The 27,839-nt window shown below is 41.1% G+C and overlaps 3 protein-coding genes across 3 annotated transcripts; all 3 read left to right on the plus strand.

Annotated features, from left to right (window-relative positions):
* Positions 1-4,672, plus strand: LOC133018639 (immunoglobulin lambda-1 light chain-like). Its single transcript, XM_061085052.1, has 6 exons — positions 1-43; positions 124-449; positions 1,660-1,696; positions 2,985-3,293; positions 4,338-4,408; positions 4,481-4,672. Exons 1-6 carry the CDS (start codon positions 1-3, stop codon positions 4,670-4,672), a joined length of 978 nt encoding a protein of 325 aa, XP_060941035.1.
* Positions 4,673-8,707: 4,035 nt separating this feature from the next.
* LOC133018659 (immunoglobulin lambda-1 light chain-like) lies at positions 8,708-13,379 on the plus strand. The gene is made up of 6 exons (XM_061085075.1): positions 8,708-8,750; positions 8,831-9,156; positions 10,367-10,403; positions 11,692-12,000; positions 13,045-13,115; positions 13,188-13,379. The coding sequence occupies exons 1-6, from the start codon at positions 8,708-8,710 to the stop codon at positions 13,377-13,379; spliced, it is 978 nt and encodes a 325-aa protein (XP_060941058.1).
* Positions 13,380-21,247: 7,868 nt separating this feature from the next.
* Positions 21,248-25,295, plus strand: LOC133018165 (immunoglobulin lambda-1 light chain-like). The gene is made up of 5 exons (XM_061084481.1): positions 21,248-21,290; positions 21,371-21,691; positions 22,893-22,946; positions 24,113-24,421; positions 25,108-25,295. The coding sequence occupies exons 1-5, from the start codon at positions 21,248-21,250 to the stop codon at positions 25,293-25,295; spliced, it is 915 nt and encodes a 304-aa protein (XP_060940464.1).
* Positions 25,296-27,839: the final 2,544 nt, after the last annotated feature.

The raw sequence follows: 27,839 nt of genomic DNA on the forward strand, positions 1-27,839 counted from the left end.
ATGCTTCTCCTCCCAGCCGCTGCTCTGTGCTGCCTGTGTTCAGGTGAGTGTTTCCAGCCAATCAGGAGCTCACAAGCTCCACCTCACCGTCACATTCACCTCCGTCCATCTGTCTGTCCACAGCGCTGGTTGCCATGGCAGCAGAGCCGACTCAGGACCAGTTGTCTTTGACCAGGAGAGTTGATGAACAGGCCTCGTTCAGCTGTGGAGGAACTGATCAGTGTGGCTGGATATACTGGTTTCAGAAGAAAGACACAGGAACGTTCATACTGATTCTTAGTATTTATACAAGTGGTGGTAACATTTATAAGATTTACAATCATCCTCAGGAAGACGACTTCACACCTGAGATTAAACAGAACAGCTGTGAGTTGAAGATAGAGAAAGTTAAACTCTCTCATGCAGCCACGTACTACTGCGCCTGTCGGAAGTCCTATCTATACCCCACAGTGATACATGATGTGTGCAGCCTGAACAAAAACCCTCATGAGGATCAGTGGGAGAGAGAAGTAAACCACAGCGTCACATGTCTCAGCTCCATCCGACAGCTGCTCTCCAGCTTCTGTTCTAAAGACTCGTGCGTTCAGAGACGTTTCCGCAGGTTTGCTGTCGTTCCACAGACAAACCTTTTCCATCGCCGCCCTTTAAAGGTCCAATCAGAGCCAGTGTCTGGTCTCCAGCTGGTTCTCTGTGTTTGGACGGCCGGAGGAATCGGGCCTGTGACAGAACTCTGACAGTTCAACCCTCACACCAACACTCTGCTGATCCAGAAGAAAGAACCGCTAACGCTCGGGCTCAGGTGGAAAAGGACAAAGAAGAAGAAGAAGAACCAGTGAGCTGTGGTCGTGTTCCTCCACCAACCAGGCAGCTTCAGTCCCTCCAGCTGGGACATGTGACCCTCACATTAACATGAGGTCACTGGGACCTTTGACCTCTGGAGTCTGATTATTGAATCTTTGAGTCCAAATGATAAATGGTTAAAATATGAAGAAATCCTTGCTTGATGGAAACGTGTTAAAGAGGACAGAAACATGTTCTGTGAGGCCACAGTGACCTTGACCTTTGACCTTTGACCAGGTCGTCCCAGAGTCCAAGTGAAGGTTTTTAGCAGATTTGAAGAAACTCCGTCAAAGTGTGTGTGAGATATCGTGTTCACACGACTGGGACGGACACTCTGACACAAGAAGAAGAGAAAAGAAACTAAATTCATGAAATCGTGTGAAACATGAAAATCATCAGGAGCAACAACGCTAACGTTTTATATCGTAGTAAAGATGTTTCATAAAGAACTCATCATCAGTTAGAGCACATGATGATGAACGATGGTTAATCCTGATAAACTGCGTCTGTCATCTTATTGGTCGCTACAGTTTATGACATCATCATGACATCATCATGACATTGTTAACCCTTCAGCTGCCAATTAATCGAACATGCTGATATTTGCTCATAATCACTAAACACAAAGACCAGCTGAGTTCTGAAAGTATTGGACAAAAGAAGCGTTTGACCTGATGGTGGCGCTACATGAAAAGTCCGAGGCTCATCAGGGTCAGTGCGGTTCATCCTGAGGGGAACATGAATGTTGTGCTGGCGTGAACATGAGAGAAACGACCTTGAGCTCAGACGGTTTTTGTCTGAGTCTCTTTCACTGTGGAGTTGATCTTCGGCTCAGGAACCAAACTGTTCGTAGATGGTAAGAAACTCTTTTATTTCCCTTCACTGGTTCCATTGTTGAAAATGTGTTGAAAAGAGTTTGAACCATGTTTGATTTTATCCTCGTTAGGACAAACTTCCTCTTTCAGACTTTCTGAAATGAACAAACGTGTGACAGTGAAATGTCGCTGCACATCAGACACAATCCTCTTTTTCTGCTTCGGGTTTGTTCAGAGTCTAAAAAGTCTCAAACGTTTTCTGGATTCTCTTCAGCTGCTGCCGAAGGAATCTGAGTTTTCTTTCCTCTCTCCTGAAATAACTTCTGACTTCATGAGCGTCCGTGGAACCTTCAGCCCCGAGCGCTTTGAGACCGACTCGTTACGGTTCATTATTAAACCACAAACCTTTCAGCAACTTTCTGTTTCAAAAACAAGATCAATTCACTAAGTTCTTGTCTCATGATGAATGTTTTTAATTAAATCATAATTGTCAAAATTTAACAAATCTACCTAAATAATTATGAAAGTTGCTTAAAAATACCAGACTGACATTTAGGTTTTTAATATAATGTCTGCTGATATATATCAATCTATATATTTTACTAACTCACGGACAATACATTTAGTATTTAACGTTAAAGATGTTGTTCCGATGAATGCAATTGCCCTTTAATGGTGAATGTGTATTTTTGTGTATAAACAATAACGAGAAATATATTTGGAATAAATTAAAGATAAATAGGTTTGTCAATAGACAAATGTTTTTTCATTGTATCCCAACTATCTATTTTATGATAATATTCTGAATATGACTTTAATATTTCTTGTACCAGAAACTTATATTTGGTTTGATGTAGAATTTGTTAAAAGTTATGAGGGAACATTTCAGTGTAAATACATGTTATTATAAATATTTAGTACTTAACGGACATAAAATAGATATTTTTATACGTACATTTGAATACATATAAACAAATCGTATAAATCTGTCTCAGTATAAAGATAGTTACACTTTCACACTTTGTCATGAACAACAAATTATGTGACCATTCATGTTTTGTGTGAATTAACAACACAATCCTGTAATATTTATATCTTTCATTGTATTTTAAATGATAGAACATGTACACACATTTACAATATGATAGAAATAGTGATAAATATATAAATGTATGATCAAATGAAGTTGAGCGGCTGTGGCTCTGATGATCTCTGTGATAACGCTGCCGTGCAGCAGCTGAATCTCTCTGTGAAGTATCGATGAGGTGTTTCCAGGATCAGGCTGTGAAGTGCAGAGCTGCTGTTCATGTGCATGTTGTCACACGTCAGATCGGCCGCTGGGGACCCCGGTGGTGAGCGTGTACCCGGCAGCTTCCATCGCCGCCCTGGACGGGAAGAGCACCCTGCTGTGTGTGGCCTCCAACATGGTTCCTCCTCTGGTCCAGTTCTCCTGGACAAGACAGAGGGAGGGTGGTCCTCTGGAGACGCTGTCCTCTGCTCATGGAGAGCAGCTGGAGCTCAGAGAGACAGGACGCACCGCCGCCATCATGGTGGTCGACCGGCACGCTTCCTACACATATAACTACATCTGCAGCGTCCGGCATGAGGGAGGCACAGTGGAGGCCCCAGCAGAGCAAGGTGAAGGAGGTTTGGTGACGGTGGTGAGCTTCATGTGTCTGTGTCTTTATTCCAGAGCGTGGACTTTCAGTTAAGCTAATGCACTGACAACGAGGACGGGACAATTTCATTTGTCAATATCACATCTGGAATTCTATTGGTCGGGAAATTTTGAAAGATTTGTTGTAAATAACAATCTGAAGGCAGAAGTTTCACGTGCACAGAAGCAACGTGACCACGAGGAGAAGCTGAAGCTGGAGCTGTCATAGCCACAAAATATCTGAGTGCAAGCAACAAAATACCTGAGTGCAAGCAACAAAATATCTGAGTGCAGGCAACAAAATACCTGAGTGCAAGCAACAAAATATTTTATTGCAAGCAACAAAATATCTGAGTGCAGGCAGCAAAATATCTGAGCACAAGCAACAAAATATTTGAGTGCAAGCAACAAAATATTTTAGCGCAAGCAACAAAATATCTGAGTGCAAGCAACAAACGATCTGAGTGCAAGCGACAAAATATCTGAGCACAAGCAACAAAAGATCTGAGCACAAGCAACAAAATATCTGAGCACAAGCAACAAAATATCTGAGTGCAAGCAACAAAATATCTGAGTGCAAGCAACAAAATATCTGAGCACAAGCAACAAACGATCTGAGCACAAGCAACAAAAGATCTGAGCATCAGCAACAAAATATCTGAGCACAAGCAACAAAAGATCTGAGCACAAGCAACAAAATATCTGAGCACAAGCAACAAAATATCTGAGTGCAAGCAACAAAATATCTGAGTGCAAGCAACAAAATATCTGAGCACAAGCAACAAACGATCTGAGCACAAGCAACAAAAGATCTGAGCACAAGCAACAAAAGATCTGAGTGCAAGCAGGGTCTATCTGAGAGTGAATGTGAGGTTTTCAGTGAAGAATTATAAAATCTGAACATGAAAGATCAGATGAGAGAAGTTCTGCCTTCAAACTGAAAGACTTCTGATTTCTTTCAGTGGTTTGTGCTAATCCAGCACCGACGACTCAGTTACCGACGACTCAAATATCGACAACTCCAGCACCGACACCTCCAGCACAGACGCCTCCGGCACCGACGACTCCGACTCCGGCACAGACGACTCCGGCCCCGGCACAGACGACTCCGGCACTGACGACTCCGGAACACACGCCTCCGGCACCGACAACTCCGACTCCGGCACAGACGTCTCCGGCGGCCTGGGCCTGGTCTCAGCGGCAGGTGAAGCTGCTGTGTCTGCTCTACACGCTGCTGATGGTGAAGAGTCTGGTTTACTGCGGTGGACTCGCTCTGATCCACATCCTGAGGAACAGGGAGCGTCCAGCCGCTGCTCACCAGACGACCGAGTTTCCTGCAGCAGCTTCAACTTCTCACTGATCCTGTTCACTTCACTCTGCTTCTCTTCTCACTGCAAACATTCCTCTGAACTGTAACTTTGCAAAGTATAAAATAAAGTTTTTTATGCTGAAGACATTTAACATAATAATAAAACACATCTCATCTCCTTTACATCTTTGTGCATCAATAATAATTCATACTGACGCTCTTTCCACATTAACCCTGTGCTGCATGAATTATTACTTAAACATTTTAAAAACTGGTTTCAATGTGTTTTATTCTGCACAACGAGAAAACAAAAAGTTTAAATACAAAGTACAAAAATAACACAACCCTAATATAATTATAAATACATATTGTTTTTTACATACATGTATTTACTAAAAGTGAAGCATGTACAGTATTTGATCCTCTAGGACAGAAATTAATAACTGAATGAACTTGATTACTAGTAATTTAATCAAAAGTAAGAATTTCTTGTGCTGAAACTATGATTTCCAGTTGATAAAAATAAAATCCAGATAATAAATTATAAATTAAAACAATTTTTTTTCTTAAAAAGTTGCAGATCTTTTCTCAGAGTTACAGTCCAACGGTTGATAAACACTTATATTCACAAACAGTTGGTTTGAAGAGAAGAAGAAGAAAACAGGATGTTGTGGTCATGTGATGAGATGTGCAGTGGTTCCATCAAAACCTTTTTTAAAAATCTAAACAGTAAAACACGGATTGTTTATTAATGTTTTTCAGTTCGATTGAGATCAATGTTAATAACAAATCGATGACGTCACAGGAACTAAACCACGTTGGTCTCTGCACATGAAGGTTCGTCTGGAAACTGGGACAGAAATTCATCATGGTTCTGCTTTCCTCTTTTTAACAATCAGGTTTTATCTTTATCATGAGGACAGAGTTGTTGCCTTGTGTGATGCTGTGTGTGTGTGTGTGTGTGTGTGTGTGTGTGTGTGTGTGTGTGTGTGTGTGTGTGTGTGTGTGTGTGTGTGTGTGTGTGTGTGTGTGTGTGTGTGTGTGTTCAGCAGCAGATATGAATCTGTGCTGGTGGTTTTACAAACAGCCGTCGACAGTTGAGCTGTGTGGTTCCTGTCGAGGTTTTAACTTCAACAACACGTCGACAGTTTCAAGCTTCAGATCGTGAGAAACAACTTCAGCTCAGAGACTCATCAGCTCTGATCAAATATTATGTTGTGCAATAGGAGTAGACTTTACGTTGGCTAATTATTAATAATCATGAAATATGATTATTAAAATAATACAAATTATTTATTAAAAATAATTAAAAATGATAAGGCTATCACTTAAGAATAGTAAAATAATGAATTATAAATTATAAGGTTATTCATTGAGAATAGTTAAATAATTAATGAAAACAATAAAATTATCAATTAATAATGATACAATCTGTAATTATTACTTATCGTATCGGGGCACCACCCTGGTTACAGGGACCAACGAGTCAAACTATAAATATCAGTCTCATATGATAAATGTTAAATTAATAATCTCAATAGTTAATATTAATGATTATTTAATAAACAATGAAGGGTTTTAAGTTCAAGCACAGGCAATCATAATCCAGCTGTATTCACATACATATGCACAAATAACTACAGACTACAGATACTTTAATTACAAAAGCATTTATTAAAAAGGGAAAATAAAGTTAATGTTATTTAATGATTCATCATTTTAACAAACTCCAATATTTCAAAGATAACAACCGCAGCAGCACTTATCACAACTCAGACCATACATGTAATACCTGTGGTCTATGTACGTCTGTCTCTGTGTGTGTGTGTCTGTGTCTGTGTCAATGTGTCTGTGTGTGTGTGTGTGTGTGTCTTTGTGTGTGTGTGTGTGAAATAAAGTTAATGTTATTTAATGATTCATCATTTTAACAAACTCCAATATTTCAAAGATAACCACAGCAGCAGCACTTATCACAATTTAGAACACACATGTAACCTATGGTCCATCTATGTATATCTGTGTGTGTGTGTCTGTCTGTGTATGTGTCTATCAATGTGTCTCTGTGTATTTGTGTGTGTGTGTGAGAGAGAGAGAGAGAGAGGGGGAGTGGCGATGACGCAGTCACGTGGTGACGTGGTCTGGTCACATCCAAGATGGCGGCCGATGATGATTCCAAGAATTATAAGGGCCCAAACACTCTCTAAATGGTGGTGACTACAAACCAAAATGGCGGAGCCGCTTTGGAGTTTGGAGCCAAAAAGGGAGGAGAGAGATAGAAGAGACGTGGCAATAATAGACTCTCAAAATGGTGGTCTAACTCGCGTTATTCAAAATGGAGCCTATGTTAATGACCATGTTGCCGGAGGTGCTCAGTGATTAGAGTCCTGTAAGTGAAGTACACAGAGAAAGTGCAAGTAGACAATAAATTCACAAAACTCTAAACAACACCAATGCTGCAGACTCATGAAAATAGAATTACTTCTCTCCATATTCACAAATCAGTCAACATGTCAACATGGAGAATCAAAATAAAACACGTCCCAGTTTTCATGCTACTATAAGAGTGTGCATAACACTGTAAGCTCAGCAAATATCAGACAAGCAGAAAATTCAGTATCCAGTTCAGGTTTCATTGAGGGGAACCTGAGCCTGGGGGGGGGGGTCGTAAACCCTCCACCGCCATGCAGAGAAACACTCTTTGATTGGGTTTAGAAAGGGAGAGGATGGTGGAAGGTATAGTTCTGTAAACTGTGGATGGTGTTGAAACCAGTTCTGGACCAGAGCAGAGAGGTGGAATGACACATGGTCCCAGATGACAGTGTATTGCATCTGGTGCATGTGGTTTACTGCTGTGACGATGTTGTGCAATCGCTCCAAAAATCTGAGAATGTGAGGTGTGTAATAAGGGCCCCTACTGGTGGGACGGAGGAGGACCCCATTCTGTGTAATGGCAGTGGAAAGGGTGATGTTACCCCCACGTTGCCCTGGGACATTGATTATAGCCCCGTGGGCGTGGCCAATGATATTTCTGTTTCTCCTTCTTGCTTATGTCAGGATGAACCCTGCCTCATCTGTGGATATGAATTCATGCAGGATTTCCTCAGCATCCATCTGTAAAACTCTCCGAAATACAGTGAAATACAGATGGTGTAGTTCAGCATAGTTCTGGTATACAGTACATTTACATGATAAAGGTTACGTGTGCAGTATGCACAAGCTCCATTTTGGTTGAAGTCAGGTGAACTCAGCTGCTGCTTTTGTATAGTGCTTTAACCTGATTGGTGTGTCTACAATTAAGCAGTCATGTTTTTGCTCACCTGGTGGCTGTGTTTAACCAATTGGCTCATAGGGGGGGGTGGGGGGGGGGGGGTCATTTGACAGTCAGTGCTTAGGAATTGCAAGGAAGTGACATCTTCATATACTTCTGTGTCTCATGTATACAAGTGTGTTTAGTGTTTTGCAGATCATTGTGTGTATTGTTTTGCAAAAAGTGTGAAGCTGACATTGTGTTTATAGTGGTGCAGATCTGGGCTCATGTTCTGCTCCTTGAGTGTAAGGTTTTGATAATTGTGTAATACTTTTGATTTTAGTGTTTAAGCAATCGAAAAAAACTGTAACTACTATGACACTTTATAATTATAATGATACAACAATAATAAACTACAACAACGATATGATGATAACTATGTGAACTGATATAACTCACGTCATGTTCTGAGGCTCGTTCAGTTTCCTTTGTTTAATCATTAATCTAAACATCGTAAACGAGTGAATTTAAAAGACTATGAAGATGAAATATATACATTTATAAATATATACATTTATAAATATATACGTTAATAAATATAAACACACTTATACACATGAAGCTCCATCTTGTTTTCAGCAGCAGACGTTTGAAGCTTCACCACGAGCAGCGTTTCAGAGACTGCCCCCCCCCCCCCCCCCCCCCCATCGTCAGGAAACCACAGGACAGCTCCCGCCTCCTCTGGGCTGATGGGAGGTTTCAGGACCTGATCTCACAGCTTGTCCTCGTTAGAGCGCCACTTCTCCTCAGGTTCACCCGAGGAACCCCCCCCCCACAGCATGCTTCTCCTCCCAGCCGCTGCTCTGTGCTGCCTGTGTTCAGGTGAGTGTTTCCAGCCAATCAGGAGCTCACAAGCTCCACCTCACCGTCACATTCACCTCCGTCCATCTGTCTGTCCACAGCGCTGGTTGCCATGGCAGCAGAGCCGACTCAGGACCAGTTGTCTTTGACCAGGAGAGTTGATGAACAGGCCTCGTTCAGCTGTGGAGGAACTGATCAGTGTGGCTGGATATACTGGTTTCAGAAGAAAGACACAGGAACGTTCATACTGATTCTTAGTATTTATACAAGTGGTGGTAACATTTATAAGATTTACAATCATCCTCAGGAAGACGACTTCCCACCTGAGATTAAACAGAACAGCTGTGAGTTGAAGATAGAGAAAGTTAAACTCTCTCATGCAGCCACGTACTACTGCGCCTGTCGGAAGTCCTATCTATACCCCACAGTGATACATGATGTGTGCAGCCTGAACAAAAACCCTCATGAGGATCAGTGGGAGAGAGAAGTAAACCACAGCGTCACATGTCTCAGCTCCATCCGACAGCTGCTCTCCAGCTTCTGTTCTAAAGACTCGTGCGTTCAGAGACGTTTCCGCAGGTTTGCTGTCGTTCCACAGACAAACCTTTTCCATCGCCGCCCTTTAAAGGTCCAATCAGAGCCAGTGTCTGGTCTCCAGCTGGTTCTTTGTGTTTGGACGGCCGGAGGAATCGGGCCTGTGACAGAACTCTGACAGTTCAACCCTCACACCAACACTCTGCTGATCCAGAAGAAAGAACCGCTCACGTTCGGGCTCAGGTGGAAAAGGACAAAGAAGAAGAAGAAGAACCAGTGAGCTGTGGTCGTGTTCCTCCACCAACCAGGCAGCTTCAGTCCCTCCAGCTGGGACATGTGACCCTCACATTAACATGAGGTCACTGGGACCTTTGACCTCTGGAGTCTGATTATTGAATCTTTGAGTCCAAATGATAAATGGTTAAAATATGAAGAAATCCTTGCTTGATGGAAACGTGTTAAAGAGGACAGAAACATGTTCTGTGAGGCCACAGTGACCTTGACCTTTGACCTTTGACCAGGTCGTCCCAGAGTCCAAGTGAAGGTTTTTAGCAGATTTGAAGAAACTCCGTCAAAGTGTGTGTGAGATATCGTGTTCACACGACTGGGACGGACACTCTGACACAAGAAGAAGAGAAAAGAAACTAAATTCATGAAATCGTGTGAAACATGAAAATCATCAGGAGCAACAACGCTAACGTTTTATATCGTAGTAAAGATGTTTCATAAAGAACTCATCATCAGTTAGAGCACATGATGATGAACGATGGTTAATCCTGATAAACTGCGTCTGTCATCTTATTGGTCGCTACAGTTTATGACATCATCATGACATCATCATGACATCGTTAACCCTTCAGCTGCCAATTAATCGAACATGCTGATATTTGCTCATAATCACTAAACACAAAGACCAGCTGAGTTCTGAAAGTATTGGACAAAAGAAGCGTTTGACCTGATGGTGGCGCTACATGAAAAGTCCGAGGCTCATCAGGGTCAGTGCGGTTCATCCTGAGGGGAACATGAATGTTGTGCTGGCGTGAACATGAGAGAAACGACCTTGAGCTCAGACGGTTTTTGTCTGAGTCTCTTTCACTGTGGAGTTGATCTTCGGCTCAGGAACCAAACTGTTCGTAGATGGTAAGAAACTCTTTTATTTCCCTTCACTGGTTCCATTGTTGAAAATGTGTTGAAAAGAGTTTGAACCATGTTTGATTTTATCCTCGTTAGGACAAACTTCCTCTTTCAGACTTTCTGAAATGAACAAACGTGTGACAGTGAAATGTCGCTGCACATCAGACACAATCCTCTTTTTCTGCTTCGGGTTTGTTCAGAGTCTAAAAAGTCTCAAACGTTTTCTGGATTCTCTTCAGCTGCTGCCGAAGGAATCTGAGTTTTCTTTCCTCTCTCCTGAAATAACTTCTGACTTCATGAGCGTCCGTGGAACCTTCAGCCCCGAGCGCTTTGAGACCGACTCGTTACGGTTCATTATTAAACCACAAACCTTTCAGCAACTTTCTGTTTCAAAAACAAGATCAATTCACTAAGTTCTTGTCTCATGATGAATGTTTTTAATTAAATCATAATTGTCAAAATTTAACAAATCTACCTAAATAATTATGAAAGTTGCTTAAAAATACCAGACTGACATTTAGGTTTTTAATATAATGTCTGCTGATATATATCAATCTATATATTTTACTAACTCACGGACAATACATTTAGTATTTAACGTTAAAGATGTTGTTCCGATGAATGCAATTGCCCTTTAATGGTGAATGTGTATTTTTGTGTATAAACAATAACGAGAAATATATTTGGAATAAATTAAAGATAAATAGGTTTGTCAATAGACAAATGTTTTTTCATTGTATCCCAACTATCTATTTTATGATAATATTCTGAATATGACTTTAATATTTCTTGTACCAGAAACTTATATTTGGTTTGATGTAGAATTTGTTAAAAGTTATGAGGGAACATTTCAGTGTAAATACATGTTATTATAAATATTTAGTACTTAACGGACATAAAATAGATATTTTTATACGTACATTTGAATACATATAAACAAATCGTATAAATCTGTCTCAGTATAAAGATAGTTACACTTTCACACTTTGTCATGAACAACAAATTATGTGACCATTCATGTTTTGTGTGAATTAACAACACAATCCTGTAATATTTATATCTTTCATTGTATTTTAAATGATAGAACATGTACACACATTTACAATATGATAGAAATAGTGATAAATATATAAATGTATGATCAAATGAAGTTGAGCGGCTGTGGCTCTGATGATCTCTGTGATAACGCTGCCGTGCAGCAGCTGAATCTCTCTGTGAAGTATCGATGAGGTGTTTCCAGGATCAGGCTGTGAAGTGCAGAGCTGCTGTTCATGTGCATGTTGTCACACATCAGATACGCCGCTGGTGACCCCGGTGGTGAGCGTGTACCCGGCAGCTTCCATCGCCGCCCTGGACGGGAAGAGCTCCCTGCTGTGTGTGGCCTCCAACATGGTTCCTCCTCTGGTCCAGTTCTCCTGGACAAGACAGAGGGAGGGTGGTCCTCTGGAGACGCTGTCCTCTGCTAATGGAGAGCAGCTCGAGCTCAGAGGGACAGGACGCACCGCCGCCATCATGGTGGTCGACCGGCACGCTTCCTACACATATAACTACATCTGCAGCGTCCGGCATGAGGGAGGCACAGTGGAGGCCCCAGCAGAGCAAGGTGAAGGAGGTTTGGTGACGGTGGTGAGCTTCATGTGTCTGTGTCTTTATTCCAGAGCGTGGACTTTCAGTTAAGCTAATGCACTGACAACGAGGACGGGACAATTTCATTTGTCAATATCACATCTGGAATTCTATTGGTCGGGAAATTTTGAAAGATTTGTTGTAAATAACAATCTGAAGGCAGAAGTTTCACGTGCACAGAAGCAACGTGACCACGAGGAGAAGCTGAAGCTGGAGCTGTCATAGCCACAAAATATCTGAGTGCAAGCAACAAAATACCTGAGTGCAAGCAACAAAATATCTGAGTGCAGGCAACAAAATACCTGAGTGCAAGCAACAAAATATTTTATTGCAAGCAACAAAATATCTGAGTGCAGGCAGCAAAATATCTGAGCACAAGCAACAAAATATTTGAGTGCAAGCAACAAAATATTTTAGCGCAAGCAACAAAATATCTGAGTGCAAGCAACAAACGATCTGAGTGCAAGCGACAAAATATCTGAGCACAAGCAACAAAAGATCTGAGCACAAGCAACAAAATATCTGAGCACAAGCAACAAAATATCTGAGTGCAAGCAACAAAATATCTGAGTGCAAGCAACAAAATATCTGAGCACAAGCAACAAACGATCTGAGCACAAGCAACAAAAGATCTGAGCATCAGCAACAAAATATCTGAGCACAAGCAACAAAAGATCTGAGCACAAGCAACAAAATATCTGAGCACAAGCAACAAAATATCTGAGTGCAAGCAACAAAATATCTGAGTGCAAGCAACAAAATATCTGAGCACAAGCAACAAACGATCTGAGCACAAGCAACAAAAGATCTGAGCACAAGCAACAAAAGATCTGAGTGCAAGCAGGGTCTATCTGAGAGTGAATGTGAGGTTTTCAGTGAAGAATTATAAAATCTGAACATGAAAGATCAGATGAGAGAAGTTCTGCCTTCAAACTGAAAGACTTCTGATTTCTTTCAGTGGTTTGTGCTAATCCAGCACCGACGACTCAGTTACCGACGACTCAAATATCGACAACTCCAGCACCGACACCTCCAGCACAGACGCCTCCGGCACCGACGACTCCGACTCCGGCACAGACGACTCCGGCCCCGGCACAGACGACTCCGGCACTGACGACTCCGGAACACACGCCTCCGGCACCGACAACTCCGACTCCGGCACAGACGTCTCCGGCGGCCTGGGCCTGGTCTCAGCGGCAGGTGAAGCTGCTGTGTCTGCTCTACACGCTGCTGATGGTGAAGAGTCTGGTTTACTGCGGTGGACTCGCTCTGATCCACATCCTGAGGAACAGGGAGCGTCCAGCCGCTGCTCACCAGACGACCGAGTTTCCTGCAGCAGCTTCAACTTCTCACTGATCCTGTTCACTTCACTCTGCTTCTCTTCTCACTGCAAACATTCCTCTGAACTGTAACTTTGCAAAGTATAAAATAAAGTTTTTTATGCTGAAGACATTTAACATAATAATAAAACACATCTCATCTCCTTTACATCTTTGTGCATCAATAATAATTCATACTGACGCTCTTTCCACATTAACCCTGTGCTGCATGAATTATTACTTAAACATTTTAAAAACTGGTTTCAATGTGTTTTATTCTGCACAACGAGAAAACAAAAAGTTTAAATACAAAGTACAAAAATAACACAACCCTAATATAATTATAAATACATATTGTTTTTTACATACATGTATTTACTAAAAGTGAAGCATGTACAGTATTTGATCCTCTAGGACAGAAATTAATAACTGAATGAACTTGATTACTAGTAATTTAATCAAAAGTAAGAATTTCTTGTGCTGAAACTATGATTTCCAGTTGATAAAAATAAAATCCAGATAATAAATTATAAATTAAAACAATTTTTTTTCTTAAAAAGTTGCAGATCTTTTCTCAGAGTTACAGTCCAACGGTTGATAAACACTTATATTCACAAACAGTTGGTTTGAAGAGAAGAAGAAGAAAACAGGATGTTGTGGTCATGTGATGAGATGTGCAGTGGTTCCATCAAAACCTTTTTTAAAAATCTAAACAGTAAAACACGGATTGTTTATTAATGTTTTTCAGTTCGATTGAGATCAATGTTAATAACAAATCGATGACGTCACAGGAACTAAACCACGTTGGTCTCTGCACATGAAGGTTCGTCTGGAAACTGGGACAGAAATTCATCATGGTTCTGCTTTCCTCTTTTTAACAATCAGGTTTTATCTTTATCATGAGGACAGAGTTGTTGCCTTGTGTGATGCTGTGTGTGTGTGTGTGTGTGTGTGTGTGTGTGTGTGTGTGTGTGTGTGTGTGTGTGTGTGTGTGTGTGTGTGTGTGTGTGTGTGTGTGTGTGTGTGTGTGTGTGTGTGTGTGTGTGTGTGTGTGTGTGTGTGTGTGTGTGTTCAGCAGCAGATATGAATCTGTGCTGGTGGTTTTACAAACAGCCGTCGACAGTTGAGCTGTGTGGTTCCTGTCGAGGTTTTAACTTCAACAACACGTCGACAGTTTCAAGCTTCAGATCGTGAGAAACAACTTCAGCTCAGAGACTCATCAGCTCTGATCAAATATTATGTTGTGCAATAGGAGTAGACTTTACGTTGGCTAATTATTAATAATCATGAAATATGATTATTAAAATAATACAAATTATTTATTAAAAATAATTAAAAATGATAAGGCTATCACTTAAGAATAGTAAAATAATGAATTATAAATTATAAGGTTATTCATTGAGAATAGTTAAATAATTAATGAAAACAATAAAATTATCAATTAATAATGATACAATATGTAATTATTACTTATCGTATCGGGGCACCACCCTGGTTACAGGGACCAACGAGTCAAACTATAAATATCAGTCTCATATGATAAATGTTAAATTAATAATCTCAATAGTTAATATTAATGATTATTTAATAAACAATGAAGGGTTTTAAGTTCAAGCACAGGCAATCATAATCCAGCTGTATTCACATACATATGCACAAATAACTACAGACTACAGATACTTTAATTACAAAAGCATTTATTAAAAAGGGAAAATAAAGTTAATGTTATTTAATGATTCATCATTTTAACAAACTCCAATATTTCAAAGATAACAACCGCAGCAGCACTTATCACAACTCAGACCATACATGTAATACCTGTGGTCTATGTACGTCTGTCTCTGTGTGTGTGTGTCTGTGTCTGTGTCAATGTGTCTGTGTGTGTGTGTGTGTGTGTCTTTGTGTGTGTGTGTGTGAAATAAAGTTAATGTTATTTAATGATTCATCATTTTAACAAACTCCAATATTTCAAAGATAACCACAGCAGCAGCACTTATCACAATTTAGAACACACATGTAACCTATGGTCCATCTATGTATATCTGTGTGTGTGTGTCTGTCTGTGTATGTGTCTATCAATGTGTCTCTGTGTATTTGTGTGTGTGTGTGAGAGAGAGAGAGAGAGAGGGGGAGTGGCGATGACGCAGTCACGTGGTGACGTGGTCTGGTCACATCCAAGATGGCGGCCGATGATGATTCCAAGAATTATAAGGGCCCAAACACTCTCTAAATGGTGGTGACTACAAACCAAAATGGCGGAGCCGCTTTGGAGTTTGGAGCCAAAAAGGGAGGAGAGAGATAGAAGAGACGTGGCAATAATAGACTCTCAAAATGGTGGTCTAACTCGCGTTATTCAAAATGGAGCCTATGTTAATGACCATGTTGCCGGAGCCCAAAATGGCGGTCGCCATGTGAATTACACAAAGGAATTTTCAGACAAAGAGAATTCTTTATCTCTGCTTTGGCCTTGGCCCGAATGGCTTTTAGATGCGTTCGGCCTCTTTGAATATAGATTTAACTATGTGACATGAACTGTATAAATACAGATCGGAACGTGTGTGTAGGTAGGTTTAGGAGGAGAGAGAGAGAGAGAGAAAAACATGCAAGGAGAGAACAAAGAAGCTCTTAAAAACACGCCGGAGATAAGTTAACAGTGATTTCACCACTCAGCCCCCAAGCGGACGTTGTGGGCTGATGTTTGATCGGTAAAATCACTGCAGACTTACACGGACGTTAACAGCGCGGCCGGAGGCTTTTCTCGCGGCCCTATTCACTGTAACACACACACGGCCGTCAAACCGGAAACCGGAAGTGGCGACTCACCGCGGCTAAACAATGAAGACACAGAGGTCTTATAAACAAATACACTCAAATATTAAACGACAGGCTAAGTATTAAAACTAGTCTCTGCCCAGACAAAATATCATATTACAGTAAAACCCTCGCGGTGTGCGTGCGCGTCTGCGCAAATGTGCCGGGAGCTCAGTGAATCACGTGGTCTATCGAGCGGTGCTCCGGTGGTTGTCGTGGTGACACGAAGGACAGGAGCAGATTTCTCGTGCTCCGTGACGGGATGAAGTTTCGTCTTCTTCTGCAGGGATGTGCGGCTGCTTGTAGCCGTTGTAGATCGTGTGAAAAGAATAGTCCGTGTGGGAAATGTCTGAGCTCGTCCCGCGAGTGAACTTCCTGTTTCGGTCTTTCAAGTTAAAACAGCAAAAGGTCCTATCAAAATAAAACTTCGACTGACATAAAAGAAAGGAAATGAAATGAATTAAACAAACGTTTGTGGTTGCTCCCTATAGCAACTAACTCATCTGGATAGACCTGGAGAGGTCAGGAGAGGTCATCAGTGCAGGGAAAAAAGCAGAGTTCTAAGGGGTCTCAGCTGTTTTATCCTACCTTCCAGGTACATGCCCCCTGGAGGAGGGGTCATGGGGTTCAGTGTGCTCTTAGCCAATGGACTGTCAGATTTTGGCCACAAGGGGCAGGCTTCGCCCTCAGTGGACATCTCAGGTTTCATTTGGGTCTCTGCAGGGCTGCGTGCAGCATCTCCCCCCCAGGGCCTGCTGGGGGGGGTAGGGGTTTGACCACCAGGAAAACTCTAACTGGTCTCAGCATTGCGTGTAGGCCTCGTTTATGATTTGTTTAAAACTCAGATCACTGGGGCCTCCCCAACCATTTATAACAGCTACACAACAGAAAATCTGTTATATTTCTGTCGTTGACAACTGTTTTGATCCTGTTATTGTTGTTGTGAAGTCCCTTTCACTCGTTACATTAACACAGTGGTACATTTATTTGTTATAATGGTTTTACATGAAGCTCAGTTGGAATAAAATCGTTGATTTATTCTTTGAATAAAACAAACTGTGAAACGTCTCATTGAATTTCTTATTTTGTACTTTTAAAATGAATAATAAATTGGTTAATTTCTCAAAACCAAGTTCCAAAGTGCTTGAGAAAGTCAAATGATCATGAAAACCAAAACACCCTGTGTCCAACAGTCAACTGGACGTCAGAGGACAACACCACGTCCCACATGCAGCTGGACGTAGGGAGGGACGCTCGGACCTGGGGACTCAACCAGTCCTGCTCATCACATGGCACAGGAGAGCTCCTCAGGTCAGGACTCAGCCGTCCACCTCTAAAGGACAAGGGACGTTCATCTGAAGACAACTATGTCCACATGCTGTCCAGGGAGGACAGATGGTCTGAACCAGGAGTAAGAGAAGCCGTCTACGTCAAACTAGAGAAGCCGTCTCTGAACAGGAGGTCAAAGGGGAATGGACCCCCCACTGTGCACACGGAGACATTGAGCTGGACACTTGGTGTCAATGACTCAGTTTCCACTGGAGTTTGAATTTGGGGCTTTTGGACACTTGATGACATCTGTCATATTCTTTTATCCCAAATATGAGAAGAGCCCGTCTCGGTTTGGTTCAACAAGTATTTATTAAGAAGCAATGAAAAGGTATGAAAAGTTCAGCACAGCAATGGGCACCCAACGCACGGCCCCGCCCCTCGAGCGGCACCGGCAGTCACCAGTCGCACCGCACGGACGGCGGTTGTAATATTTTATAACAGAAGGTATAATTTGATTGGTCAATAATGAAGGGGAGTTGAGACTTGTTTCTTCCTCGATGGTGCGCAGGCGTAGCTCCAGCCTCTCGGCTCTGGAACCAGGAAGTGATGAGGAGCCGCTCCCAGTCTGGCTCCTCCTCTGATGGTTGCTGAGCAAATCTTCACATAAACAAGCCTTGACTCAGCTGAAGCCTTGACTCAGCTGAAGCCTTGTGGGTCGGTGTTGTTGTTCTTTGGTGTTGGGACAGTGTTTTTGTGCGACCAAAGGCCTCCTCTTCGGCCTATATGTGGAGTCAAAAGCCTGAAACCACATGTTCCTTTGTTCCTGACAAAGCAGGAGCACAGGGAACTCAGTCTCCCAGGATTCCTCAACTTCACACAGAGGTGTGAAAAGCCACAAGGGTCAACTCCTGATTGGTCACTCTGGACCCCATGACCTGTGAGGTCCCAGGTAATATAAGACCAGTACTCCCCCGATTCTCTCTCTTTCTTCAATCCGTCTGAGGGAGGAAGGCTGTCAGCCTCTTCTCCTGCATCCCCGAGAGGAGAAGCCTTATTTCTCCAGCTCACATCTTCTCTTCGCATCCAAATCTACAAGAAGAGCACAAAGATGCAGCTTCCAGCTCATCTCACCAAGGAAACCTCCTCGAAAATCAAGCTCTACCAAACTCCTAGTAGCGACTCGATGTCCTGCAGGAAAACTTCAACCAGAAACTGAGCCACAGCTCAACAGAACCACGAAGGCAGAAACCTTACGACCAGCTAGAAGACTTCACAGAACTGAGAACTGAACTGCAACTTCCTTTTTCCCTTTCCCTCCGACGGGTCACACAACTGGGCTTAATAATGATACCAGGCTAAGCAAGACTGTTTATTTGATTCTGTGTGATGTTTATAAGTTTGATTTGTGTTGTGATACTTAAGTTATAAGTTATTTAGAAAGTAATGTTAGTTTGCTAGGCTCCTCAGAGTCTTTCTTTGCATTTCATTCTACAGCCTTTGTCTAACTGAGCACCAACACAGACACACACATATCTCTTCACCTACTTATCCCCCCCCGGCTACCGGTCCTAAAACCACTTCAAAAGGAGGGGGGGCTGTTTTTTTAGGGTGACCAGCGACCATCTTAGATTCACACAGGAAGGTGCTACACTTTTGAACAGCCGCCATTTTGGGAGAACTCCGATTTACATAGACACACACACTCACATACACATCTTTGTTTAGTTAGCACGTTGTTAGTAATTTGTATTTTTTATACTTTATTATATTCATAATAAATGTTTTTCTTTCACAAATTTACTTTCATTAATGTTGCATAAGTGAATTTTGCCAACCTCTACACTGTCAATAACTCCGTAACCTTCAATGTTCATTATATAATCTTTAAGAGTAAATATTGAGATTTCTAATTGAACTAGATCTAAATGAGACTGATCTTAACATTTAATTGTTGGTCCCTGATACCAGGCTGGGGCCCTGTCTTTTATAAATTATAATTACAAATTGTATTATTCTTAATTGATAAGTGTACTCTTTTTTATTAATACTTTCAGTTTTATTCATTGATAACTTTATCGTTTAAATTAATCATTGTATTATTTTTAATTAATAATTGTGTTATTTTTAACAAATAATTGTATTTTTTTAATAATCATATTTTATGATTATGAATAATCAGCCAACATCAAGTCTACTTATTATTGCACAACATTGGAGTTAAGAATATTGTGTTCCTACTTTTCTCTCTTCCCGTCAGAACCTGGGGCAGCTAATGAATTCTTTCTGAGGCTCATAAGCACAGTGCATTCATGTATGTGTGATGTTTGAATAAGCTAAGGGAGTTATGCTTTAATATAAATAGTTAGGTATGAGAACAAGTTAAAGTACAGTTTATGACCAGCGATGTGACGCACACACATTTTAACCAACTTCATGATTAACACCAAGCAGCAACAGTTATTTTAATTCATAGTGTGAAGGTCATATATCTGGCCCAACTGCTCCTGCCCCCACCCTCCTGCTTTTGTTAAGAGTTCAGTTCCATAAACATCTTCACAGACAGACAAACAAAGACAAACATAGATTTTAAAATCCCGACACATCACAGCAGCAGGATGGAGGCGGGGTTTTTTTTCTGTTGTTTGGTTTCCACTGAAGAATCGATCACTTACTTCACTTGTGTTTTGTGGACTTATGCAAAACAGTAAATCAACAAAAATCCTCTATTTTTGTTTGTTTGATTATTTTATTTATTATTATTCAAATATATTTTTAGTTTGTCTTCTTATTGTCTGCCATGTCTAAGCTCAGTCACTAATGTTTTCTACTGTGCACTTGATTTTTCTTTTTCAATTATTATTGGCCAATTTCTTGATTCTTAATAAAGTGGATTAAAACAAAGTTAAAAGTTGGAGACATTTGTTTTTCTCTGACACGATGATTTCATGCGATTCCATTTTATTTATACATTTCTCTTTGGACAAGTATATAAATAGGTAGATTTCATAATAAGAGGCAACAAATAATTGGTATATATTATACATACAGAAGGAAAAGTATTCTGCTCATCATGGTGAGAAGTTGTGTAAAAATATTAAAAATCTTTAAAACCAGTAAAAAGCACAAGTTGTTTGATATTATTCTTGATTTTCCCATTGGACGAGATCACTAATATTCTACTCTGGGAACATGTTGTAAGTTTGATTTCTAAAGTTATTTTTCCAGTTGGACACTAGAGGGCAGCAAAGGACAAGTTATAATCCTGACTGCAACTAACTGATGACGTTTAACTACTATAACACTTTATAATTATAATGATACAATAATAATAAACTACAACAACGATATGATGAAAACTATGTGAACTGATTTAACTCACATCATGTTCTGAGGCTCGTTCAGTTTCCTTTGTTTAATCTTTAATCTGAACATCGTAAACAAGTGAATTTAAAAGACTTTGAAGATGAAATATATACATTTATAAATATATACATTTATAAATATAAACACACGTATACACATGAAGCTCCATCTTGTTTTCATCAGCAGACGTTTGAAGCTTCACCACGAGCAGCGTGTCAGAGACTGAAGTTTCATAACGTTCCTCATGATTGTTTCACTGCTGAACTCACTTTATTATTTTTGTTTCCTCTTTACAAACTCCCCCCCCCCTCGTCAGAAAAGCAGCTTCCTCCTCCTCTGTGGCCCCAGGGGCTGATGGGAGGTTCCAGGACCTGATCTCACAGCTCGTCCTCGTTAGAGCGCCACTTCTCCTCAGGTTCACCCGAGGCAAGCCCCCCCCCCCACCCCCCACCCCCCAGCATGCTTCTCCTCCCAGCCGCTGCTCTGTGCTGCCTGTGTTCAGGTGAGTGTTTCCAGCCAATCAGGGGCTCACAAGCTCCACCTCACCACCACACTCACCTCCGTCCATCTGTCTGTCCACAGCGCTGGTTGCCATGGCAGCAGAGCTGACTCAGGACCAGTTGTCTTTGACCAGGAGAGTTGATGAACAGGCCTCGTTCAGCTGTGGAGGAACTTATCAGCGTGGATACATACTCTGGTTTCAGAAGGAAGACACAGGAACGTTCACACTGATTCTTGATATTGATGAAAGTGATGGTTACATTTATAAGCCTTACAATAATCCTCAGAAAGACGACTTCACAGCTGAGATTAAACAGAACAGCTGTGAGTTGAAGATAGAGAAAGTTAAACGCTCTCATGAAGCCACGTACTACTGCGCCTATTTGAAGTCTGGAACCCACAGTGATACATGATGTGTGCAGCCTGAGCAAAAACCCTCCTGAGGATCAGACGGAGAGAGAAGTAAACCACAGCGTCACATGTCTCAGCTCCATCCGACAGCTGCTCTCCAGCTTCTGTTCTAAAGACTCGTGCGTTCAGAGACGTTTCCGCAGGTTTGCTGTCGTTCCACAGACAAACCTTTTCCATCGCCGCCCTTTAAAGGTCCAATCAGAGCCAGTGTCTGGTCTCCAGCTGGTTCTCTGTGTTTGGACGGCCGGAGGAATCGGGCCTGTGACAGAACTCTGACAGTTCAACCCTCACACCAACACAACGCTGATCCAGAAGAAAGAACCGCTCACGTTCGGGCTCAGGTGGAAAAGGACAAAGAAGAAGAAGAAGAACCACTGAGCTGTGGTCGTGTTCCTCCACCAACCAGGCAGCTTCAGTCCCTCCAGCTGGGACATGTGACCCTCACATTAACATGAGGTCACTGGGACCCTTGACCTCTGGAGTCTGAAATTGAATCTTTGAGTCCAAGTGATAACTGGTTAAAATATGAATAAATTCTATAAAGACATGCTTGATGGAAACGTGTTAAAGAGGAAAAAAACATTTTCTGTGAGGCCACAGTGACTTTGACCTTTGACCTTTGACAAGGTCGTCCCTGAGTCCAAGTGAAGGTTTGAAGCAGATTTGAAGAAACTCCATCAAAGTGTGTGTGAGATATCGTGTTCACACGACTGGGACGGACACTCTGACACAAGAAGAAGAGAAAAGAACTAAATTCATAAAATCGTGTGAAACATGAAAATCATCAGGAGCAACAACACTAACGTTTTATATCGTAGTAAAGATGTTTCATAAAGAACTCATCGTCAGTTAGAGCACATGATGATGAACGATTGGTTAATCCTGATAAACTGCGTCTGTCATCTTATTGGTCGTTACACTTTATGACGTCATCATGACATCATCATCACATCGTTAACCCTTCAGCTGCCAATTAATCGAACATGCTGATATTTGCTTATAATCACTGAACACAAAGACCAGCTGAGTTCTGAAAGTATTGGACAAAAGAAGCGTTTGACCTGATGGTGGCGCTACATGAAAAGTCCGAGGCTCCTCAGGGTCAGTGCGGTTCATCCTGAGGGGAACATGAATGTTGTGCTGGCGTGAACATGAGAGAAACGACCTTGAGCTCAGACGGTTTTTGTCTGAGTCTCTTTCACTGTGGAGTTGATCTTCGGCTCAGGAACCAAATTGTTCGTACCTGGTAAGAAACTCTTTTATTTCCCTTCACTGGTTCCATTGTTGAAAATGAGATGAAAAGAGTTTGAATCATGTTTGATTTTTCTCGTTAAGACAAACTTCCTCTTTCAGACTTTCTGAAATGAACAAACGTGTGACAGTGAAATGTCGCTGCACATCAGACACAATCCTCTTTTTCTGCTTCGGGTTTGTTCAGAGTCTAAAAAGTCTCAAACGTTTTCTGGATTCTCTTCAGCTGCTGCCGAAGGAATCTGAGTTTTCTTTCCTTGCTCCTGAAATAACTAAATTATAATTTTCACAATAACCAAAAATCGACATAAATAATTATGAAAGCTCTTAAAAATACCAGACTGGTATTTAGGTTTTTAATATAATGCCTGCTGATATATATCAATCTATATATTTTACTAACTCACGGAAAATACATTTAGTATTTAACGTGAAAGATGTTCAGATAAATGCAATTGCCCTTTAATGGTGAATGTGTATTTTTGTGTATAAACAATAACGAGAAATATATTTGGAATAAATTAATAATAATAAAAAATATTAATAAAATAATAAATAAGACAAATAGTTTCGTCAATAGACAAATATTTTTTCATTATATCGAAAATATTTGTTTAATGGTAATATTCTGAATATGACTTTAATATTTCTTGTACCACAACTTGTATTTGGTTTGATGTAGAATTTGTTAAAAGTTATGAGGGAACATTTCAGTGTAAATATATCATCATGTAATTATAAATATTTAATACTCAACGGACATATAATAGATATTTTTATACGTATATATGAATACATATAAACAAATTGTATAAATCTGTCTCAGAATAAAAGATAGTTACACTTTCACACTTTGTCATGAGCAACAAATTACATGACCATTAATGATTTGTGTGTATTAACAACACAATCCTGTAATATTTATATCTTTTATTGTATTTTAAATGATAGAACATGTACACACATTTACAATATGATAGTTATAGTGATAAATATATAAATGTATGATCAAATGAAGTTGAGCGGCTGTGGCTCTGATGATCTCTGTGATAACGCTGCCGTGCAGCAGCTGAATCTCTCTGTGAAGTATCGATGAGGTGTTTCCAGGATCAGGCTGTGAAGTGCAGAGCTGCTGTTCATGTGCATGTTGTCACACGTCAGATACGAAGCTGGTGACCCCGGTGGTGAGCGTGTACCCGGCAGCTTCCATCGCCGCCCTGGACGGGAAGAGCTCCCTGCTGTGTGTGGCCTCCAACATGGTTCCTCCTCTGGTCCAGTTCTCCTGGACAAGACAGAGGGAGGGTGGTCCTCTGGAGACGCTGTCCTCTGCTGATGGAGAGCAGCTGGAGCTCAGTGGGACAGGACGCACCGCCGCCATCATGGTGGTCGACCGGCACGCTTCCTACACATACAACTACACCTGCAGCGTCCGGCATGAGGGAGGCACAGTGGAGGCCCCGGCAGAGCAAGGTGAAGGAGGTTTGGTGACTGTGGTGAGCTTCATGTGTCTGTGTCTTTATTCCAGAGCGTGGACTTTCAGGTTGAGAGCAGGACTTATTGATTTCACTTTTTATGAAGCTTTGGTTCAAAACCCTGCACTTGCACTCAAATAGCCTCTGCTTGTGCTCAAACTGAGGCAAGAACCAGGATCTCAGCTTCAGCTTTACTTCTGACAGGAAGCCGGAGTCGTCATGAAGCCGCGGACGTGAACCTGGTTAAACCAACCGCCGTCCGGCTCGCTCACAGATGACAGGACAATTTCATTTGTCAATATATCACTTGGAATTCTATTGGTCGGGAAATTTTGACAGATTTGTTGCAAATAACCATCTGAGAGCAAAAGTTTCACGTTCACAGAAGCAACGTGACCGCGAGGAGAAGCTGAAGCTGGAGCTGTCATAGCAGCAAAATATCTGAGTGCAAGCAACAAAATATCTGAGTGCAAGCAACAAAATATCTGAGTGCAAGCAACAAAATATCTGAGTGCAAGCAGGGTCTGTCTGAGAGTGAATGTGGGGTTTTGAGTGAAAGCATTATAAAATCTGAACATGAAAGATCAGATGAGAGAAGTTCTGACTTCAAACTGAAAGACCAAGCTCTGAAAACTCATGTGAGGACTGAGCCCGACTTCTGGATTCTTTCAGTGGTTTGTGCAGTTCCGGCGGCCTGGGCCTGGTCTCAGCGGCAGGTGAAGCTGCTGTGTCTGCTCTACACGCTGCTGATGGTGAAGAGTCTGGTTTACTGCGGTGGACTCGCTCTGATCCACATCCTGAGGAACAGGGAGCGTCCAGCCGCTGCTCACCAGACGACCGAGTTTCCTGCAGCAGCTTCAACTTCTCACTGATCCTGTTCACTTCTCTCTGCTTCTCTTCTCACTGCAAACACTCGTCTGAACTGTAACTTTGCAAAGTATAACATTAAGTTTTTTATGCTGAAGACATTAAACATAATAATAAAACACATCTCATCTCCTTTACATCTTTGTGCATCAATAATAATTCACACTGACGCTGTTTCCACATTAACCCTGTGTTGTATGAATTATTACTTAAACATTTTAAAAACTGGTTTCAATGTGTTTTATGCTGCACAACGAGAAAACAAAAAGTTTAAATACAAAGTACAAAAAAAACACAACCGTAATATAATAATAAAAACATATTGTTTTTTACATACATGTATTTACTAACAGTGAAGCATGTACAGTATTTGATCCTCTAGGACAGAAATTAATAACTGAATGAACTTATTTACTAGTAATTTAATCAAAAGTAAGAATATCTTGTGCTGAAACTATGATTTCCAGTTGATAAAAATAAAATCCAGATAACATTATAAATCAAAACAAGTTTTTTCCTTATAAAAAGTAGTGATCTTTCCTCCGAGTTACAGTCCAACGGTTGATAAACACTTATATTCACAAACAGTTGGTTTGAAGAGAAGAAGAAGAAAACAGGATGTTGTGGTCATGTGATGAGATGTGCAGTGGTTCCATCAAAACCTTTTTTAAAAATCTAAACAGTAAAACACGGATTGTTTATTAATGTTTTTCAGTTCGATTGAGATCAATGTTAATAACAAATCGATGACGTCACAGGATCTAAACCACGTTGGTCTCTGCACATGAAGGTTCGTCTGGAAACTGGGACAGAAAGTCATCATGGTTCTGTTTCCTCTTTTTAACAATCAGGTTTTATCTTTATCATGAGGACAGAGTTGTTGCCTTGTGTGACGCTGTGTGTGTGTGTGTGTGTGTGTGTGTGTGTGTGTGTGTGTGTGTGTGTGTGTGTGTGTGTGTGTGTGTGCGTGTGTGTGTGTGTTCAGCAGCAGATATCAATCTGTGCTGGTGGTTTTACAAACAGCCGTCGACAGTTGAGCTGTGTGGTTCCTGTCGAGGTTTTAACTTCAACAACACGTCGACAGTTTCAAGCTTCAGATCGTGAGAAACAACTTCAACTCAGACACTCATCAGCTCTGATCAAATATTAATAACAGTTACACAACAGAAAATCTGTTATATTTATTTGTTATAATGGTTTTAAATGAAGCTCAGTTGGAATAAAAATGTTGATTTATTCTTTGAATGAATCAAACTGTGAAACTTCTCATTGCATTTCTTATTTTGTACTTTTAGAATGAATAATAAATTGGTTCACTTCTCAGAACCAAGTTCCAAAGTGCTTGAGAAAATCAAATGAACATGACGTTTATTGCTGACTTAGCTCCCACGTTAACTTTCCTGTCGTACATGAATCCATCAGAGGCCACTGGCACCTGAACAGTCACTCATGAGTTTGGAGAAGATCCTGCACGGTCCATGCTTTACAAATGACTAAAGGATATAATGGTCTTTGGTTTCTGGGCATCACAGAATGTCTTGAAGGCACATTACACTTTACTACTTTTACAATTTATTAATTAGATTAATAAACATATTATAGTTCCCTAACTGAATGGACTGTCTGTATCTGACTGTTTCACTCCTCGTCTCTAACGTCTTTTCTTGCAGTTGTATTTTCTTGTCATTTAATTATTCTCTACATTTTACTGTAAATCCCACTGAGCAGACCTTCACTGAAATGTGCTGTAAAAATGCTGGAATGATACTGCCCTCTAGTGGCTGCAGCAGCACACTGCTGTAGTGGCTGGCGTGGATCCAGGTGGTCGTCTCTGCAACCTCATCTTTCAATTCCGTGGTCGACTGGATGTGGAACGGTCCGTTTCACATCCAGTTATACAATCAGCCAGAATCTGGCAGTGCTGTTTTCACCCGTTTATCAGAAAGTACGTAGAACCGGTCTGCACTGTAACACAACATCCTGTCGGGGGAGTTTCCTTTTAATAGGCCCAGTCCCTGTTTCTTTAGCAAAAAGAATTTCGTACAGTTTATTGCGTTAGCTAAATATTAGGCACGGTTTTGTCTCAAGTCAAGGACAAGATACTCACCAATGCTCTTCAATGCTGAAAAACACAAAGGGTTAGGGTTAGGCAGCTTATTTACCCTGGAATTCAGGAGGTAGAGTCGGTCGTCTACCAACCAGAAGGTCGGCGGTTCAATCCCAGTCTCCCTCATTCTGTGTGCTGAAGTGTTCTTGGGCAAGAAGGTGAACCCCACATGTCCAGCAGTGTGTAAGTCGTGTATAATAGAGAAAGTGCTGCACATAGATGCACTGTGTGAAAGTGTGTGTGAATGGGTGAATGGGGAAACTGTGCTGTAAAGAGCTTTGAGTGGTCAGAAAATAGAAAATAGAAAATACAGAAAATATATAAATAGCTCAATTGAGCTCCCTACAAAATCTAGACGAGTCAGCACTCACATAAAGTTTATCTACTGTCTGAGATTCAGTAGAAACACATTATGATGCCCAGGCCGCACAAAGCTGCGTTA

Source organism: Limanda limanda, chromosome 13 (genome assembly GCF_963576545.1).
Source record: "Limanda limanda chromosome 13, fLimLim1.1, whole genome shotgun sequence".
Taxonomy (NCBI): Eukaryota; Metazoa; Chordata; class Actinopteri; order Pleuronectiformes; family Pleuronectidae; genus Limanda; species Limanda limanda.

What these genes read in the sequence shown, in the direction of transcription:
- LOC133018659 (XM_061085075.1), top strand. Translation starts at nt 8,708, where the DNA reads ATGCTTCTCCTCCCAGCCGCTGCTCTGTGCTGCCTGTGTTCAG. An exon ending in AGTCCTATCTATACCCCACA is followed by an intron (nt 9,157 to 10,366) that starts GTGATACATGAT and finishes TTCACTGTGGAG; the next exon opens with TTGATCTTCGGCTCAGGAAC. An exon ending in CACAGACGACTCCGGCCCCG is followed by an intron (nt 13,116 to 13,187) that starts GCACAGACGACT and finishes ACTCCGGCACAG; the next exon opens with ACGTCTCCGGCGGCCTGGGC.
- LOC133018165 (XM_061084481.1), top strand. Translation starts at nt 21,248, where the DNA reads ATGCTTCTCCTCCCAGCCGCTGCTCTGTGCTGCCTGTGTTCAG. An exon ending in TTTGAAGTCTGGAACCCACA is followed by an intron (nt 21,692 to 22,892) that starts GTGATACATGAT and finishes TTTTTGTCTGAG; the next exon opens with TCTCTTTCACTGTGGAGTTG. An exon ending in AACCAAATTGTTCGTACCTG is followed by an intron (nt 22,947 to 24,112) that starts GTAAGAAACTCT and finishes GTCACACGTCAG; the next exon opens with ATACGAAGCTGGTGACCCCG.
- LOC133018639 (XM_061085052.1), top strand. Translation starts at nt 1, where the DNA reads ATGCTTCTCCTCCCAGCCGCTGCTCTGTGCTGCCTGTGTTCAG. An exon ending in AGTCCTATCTATACCCCACA is followed by an intron (nt 450 to 1,659) that starts GTGATACATGAT and finishes TTCACTGTGGAG; the next exon opens with TTGATCTTCGGCTCAGGAAC. An exon ending in CACAGACGACTCCGGCCCCG is followed by an intron (nt 4,409 to 4,480) that starts GCACAGACGACT and finishes ACTCCGGCACAG; the next exon opens with ACGTCTCCGGCGGCCTGGGC.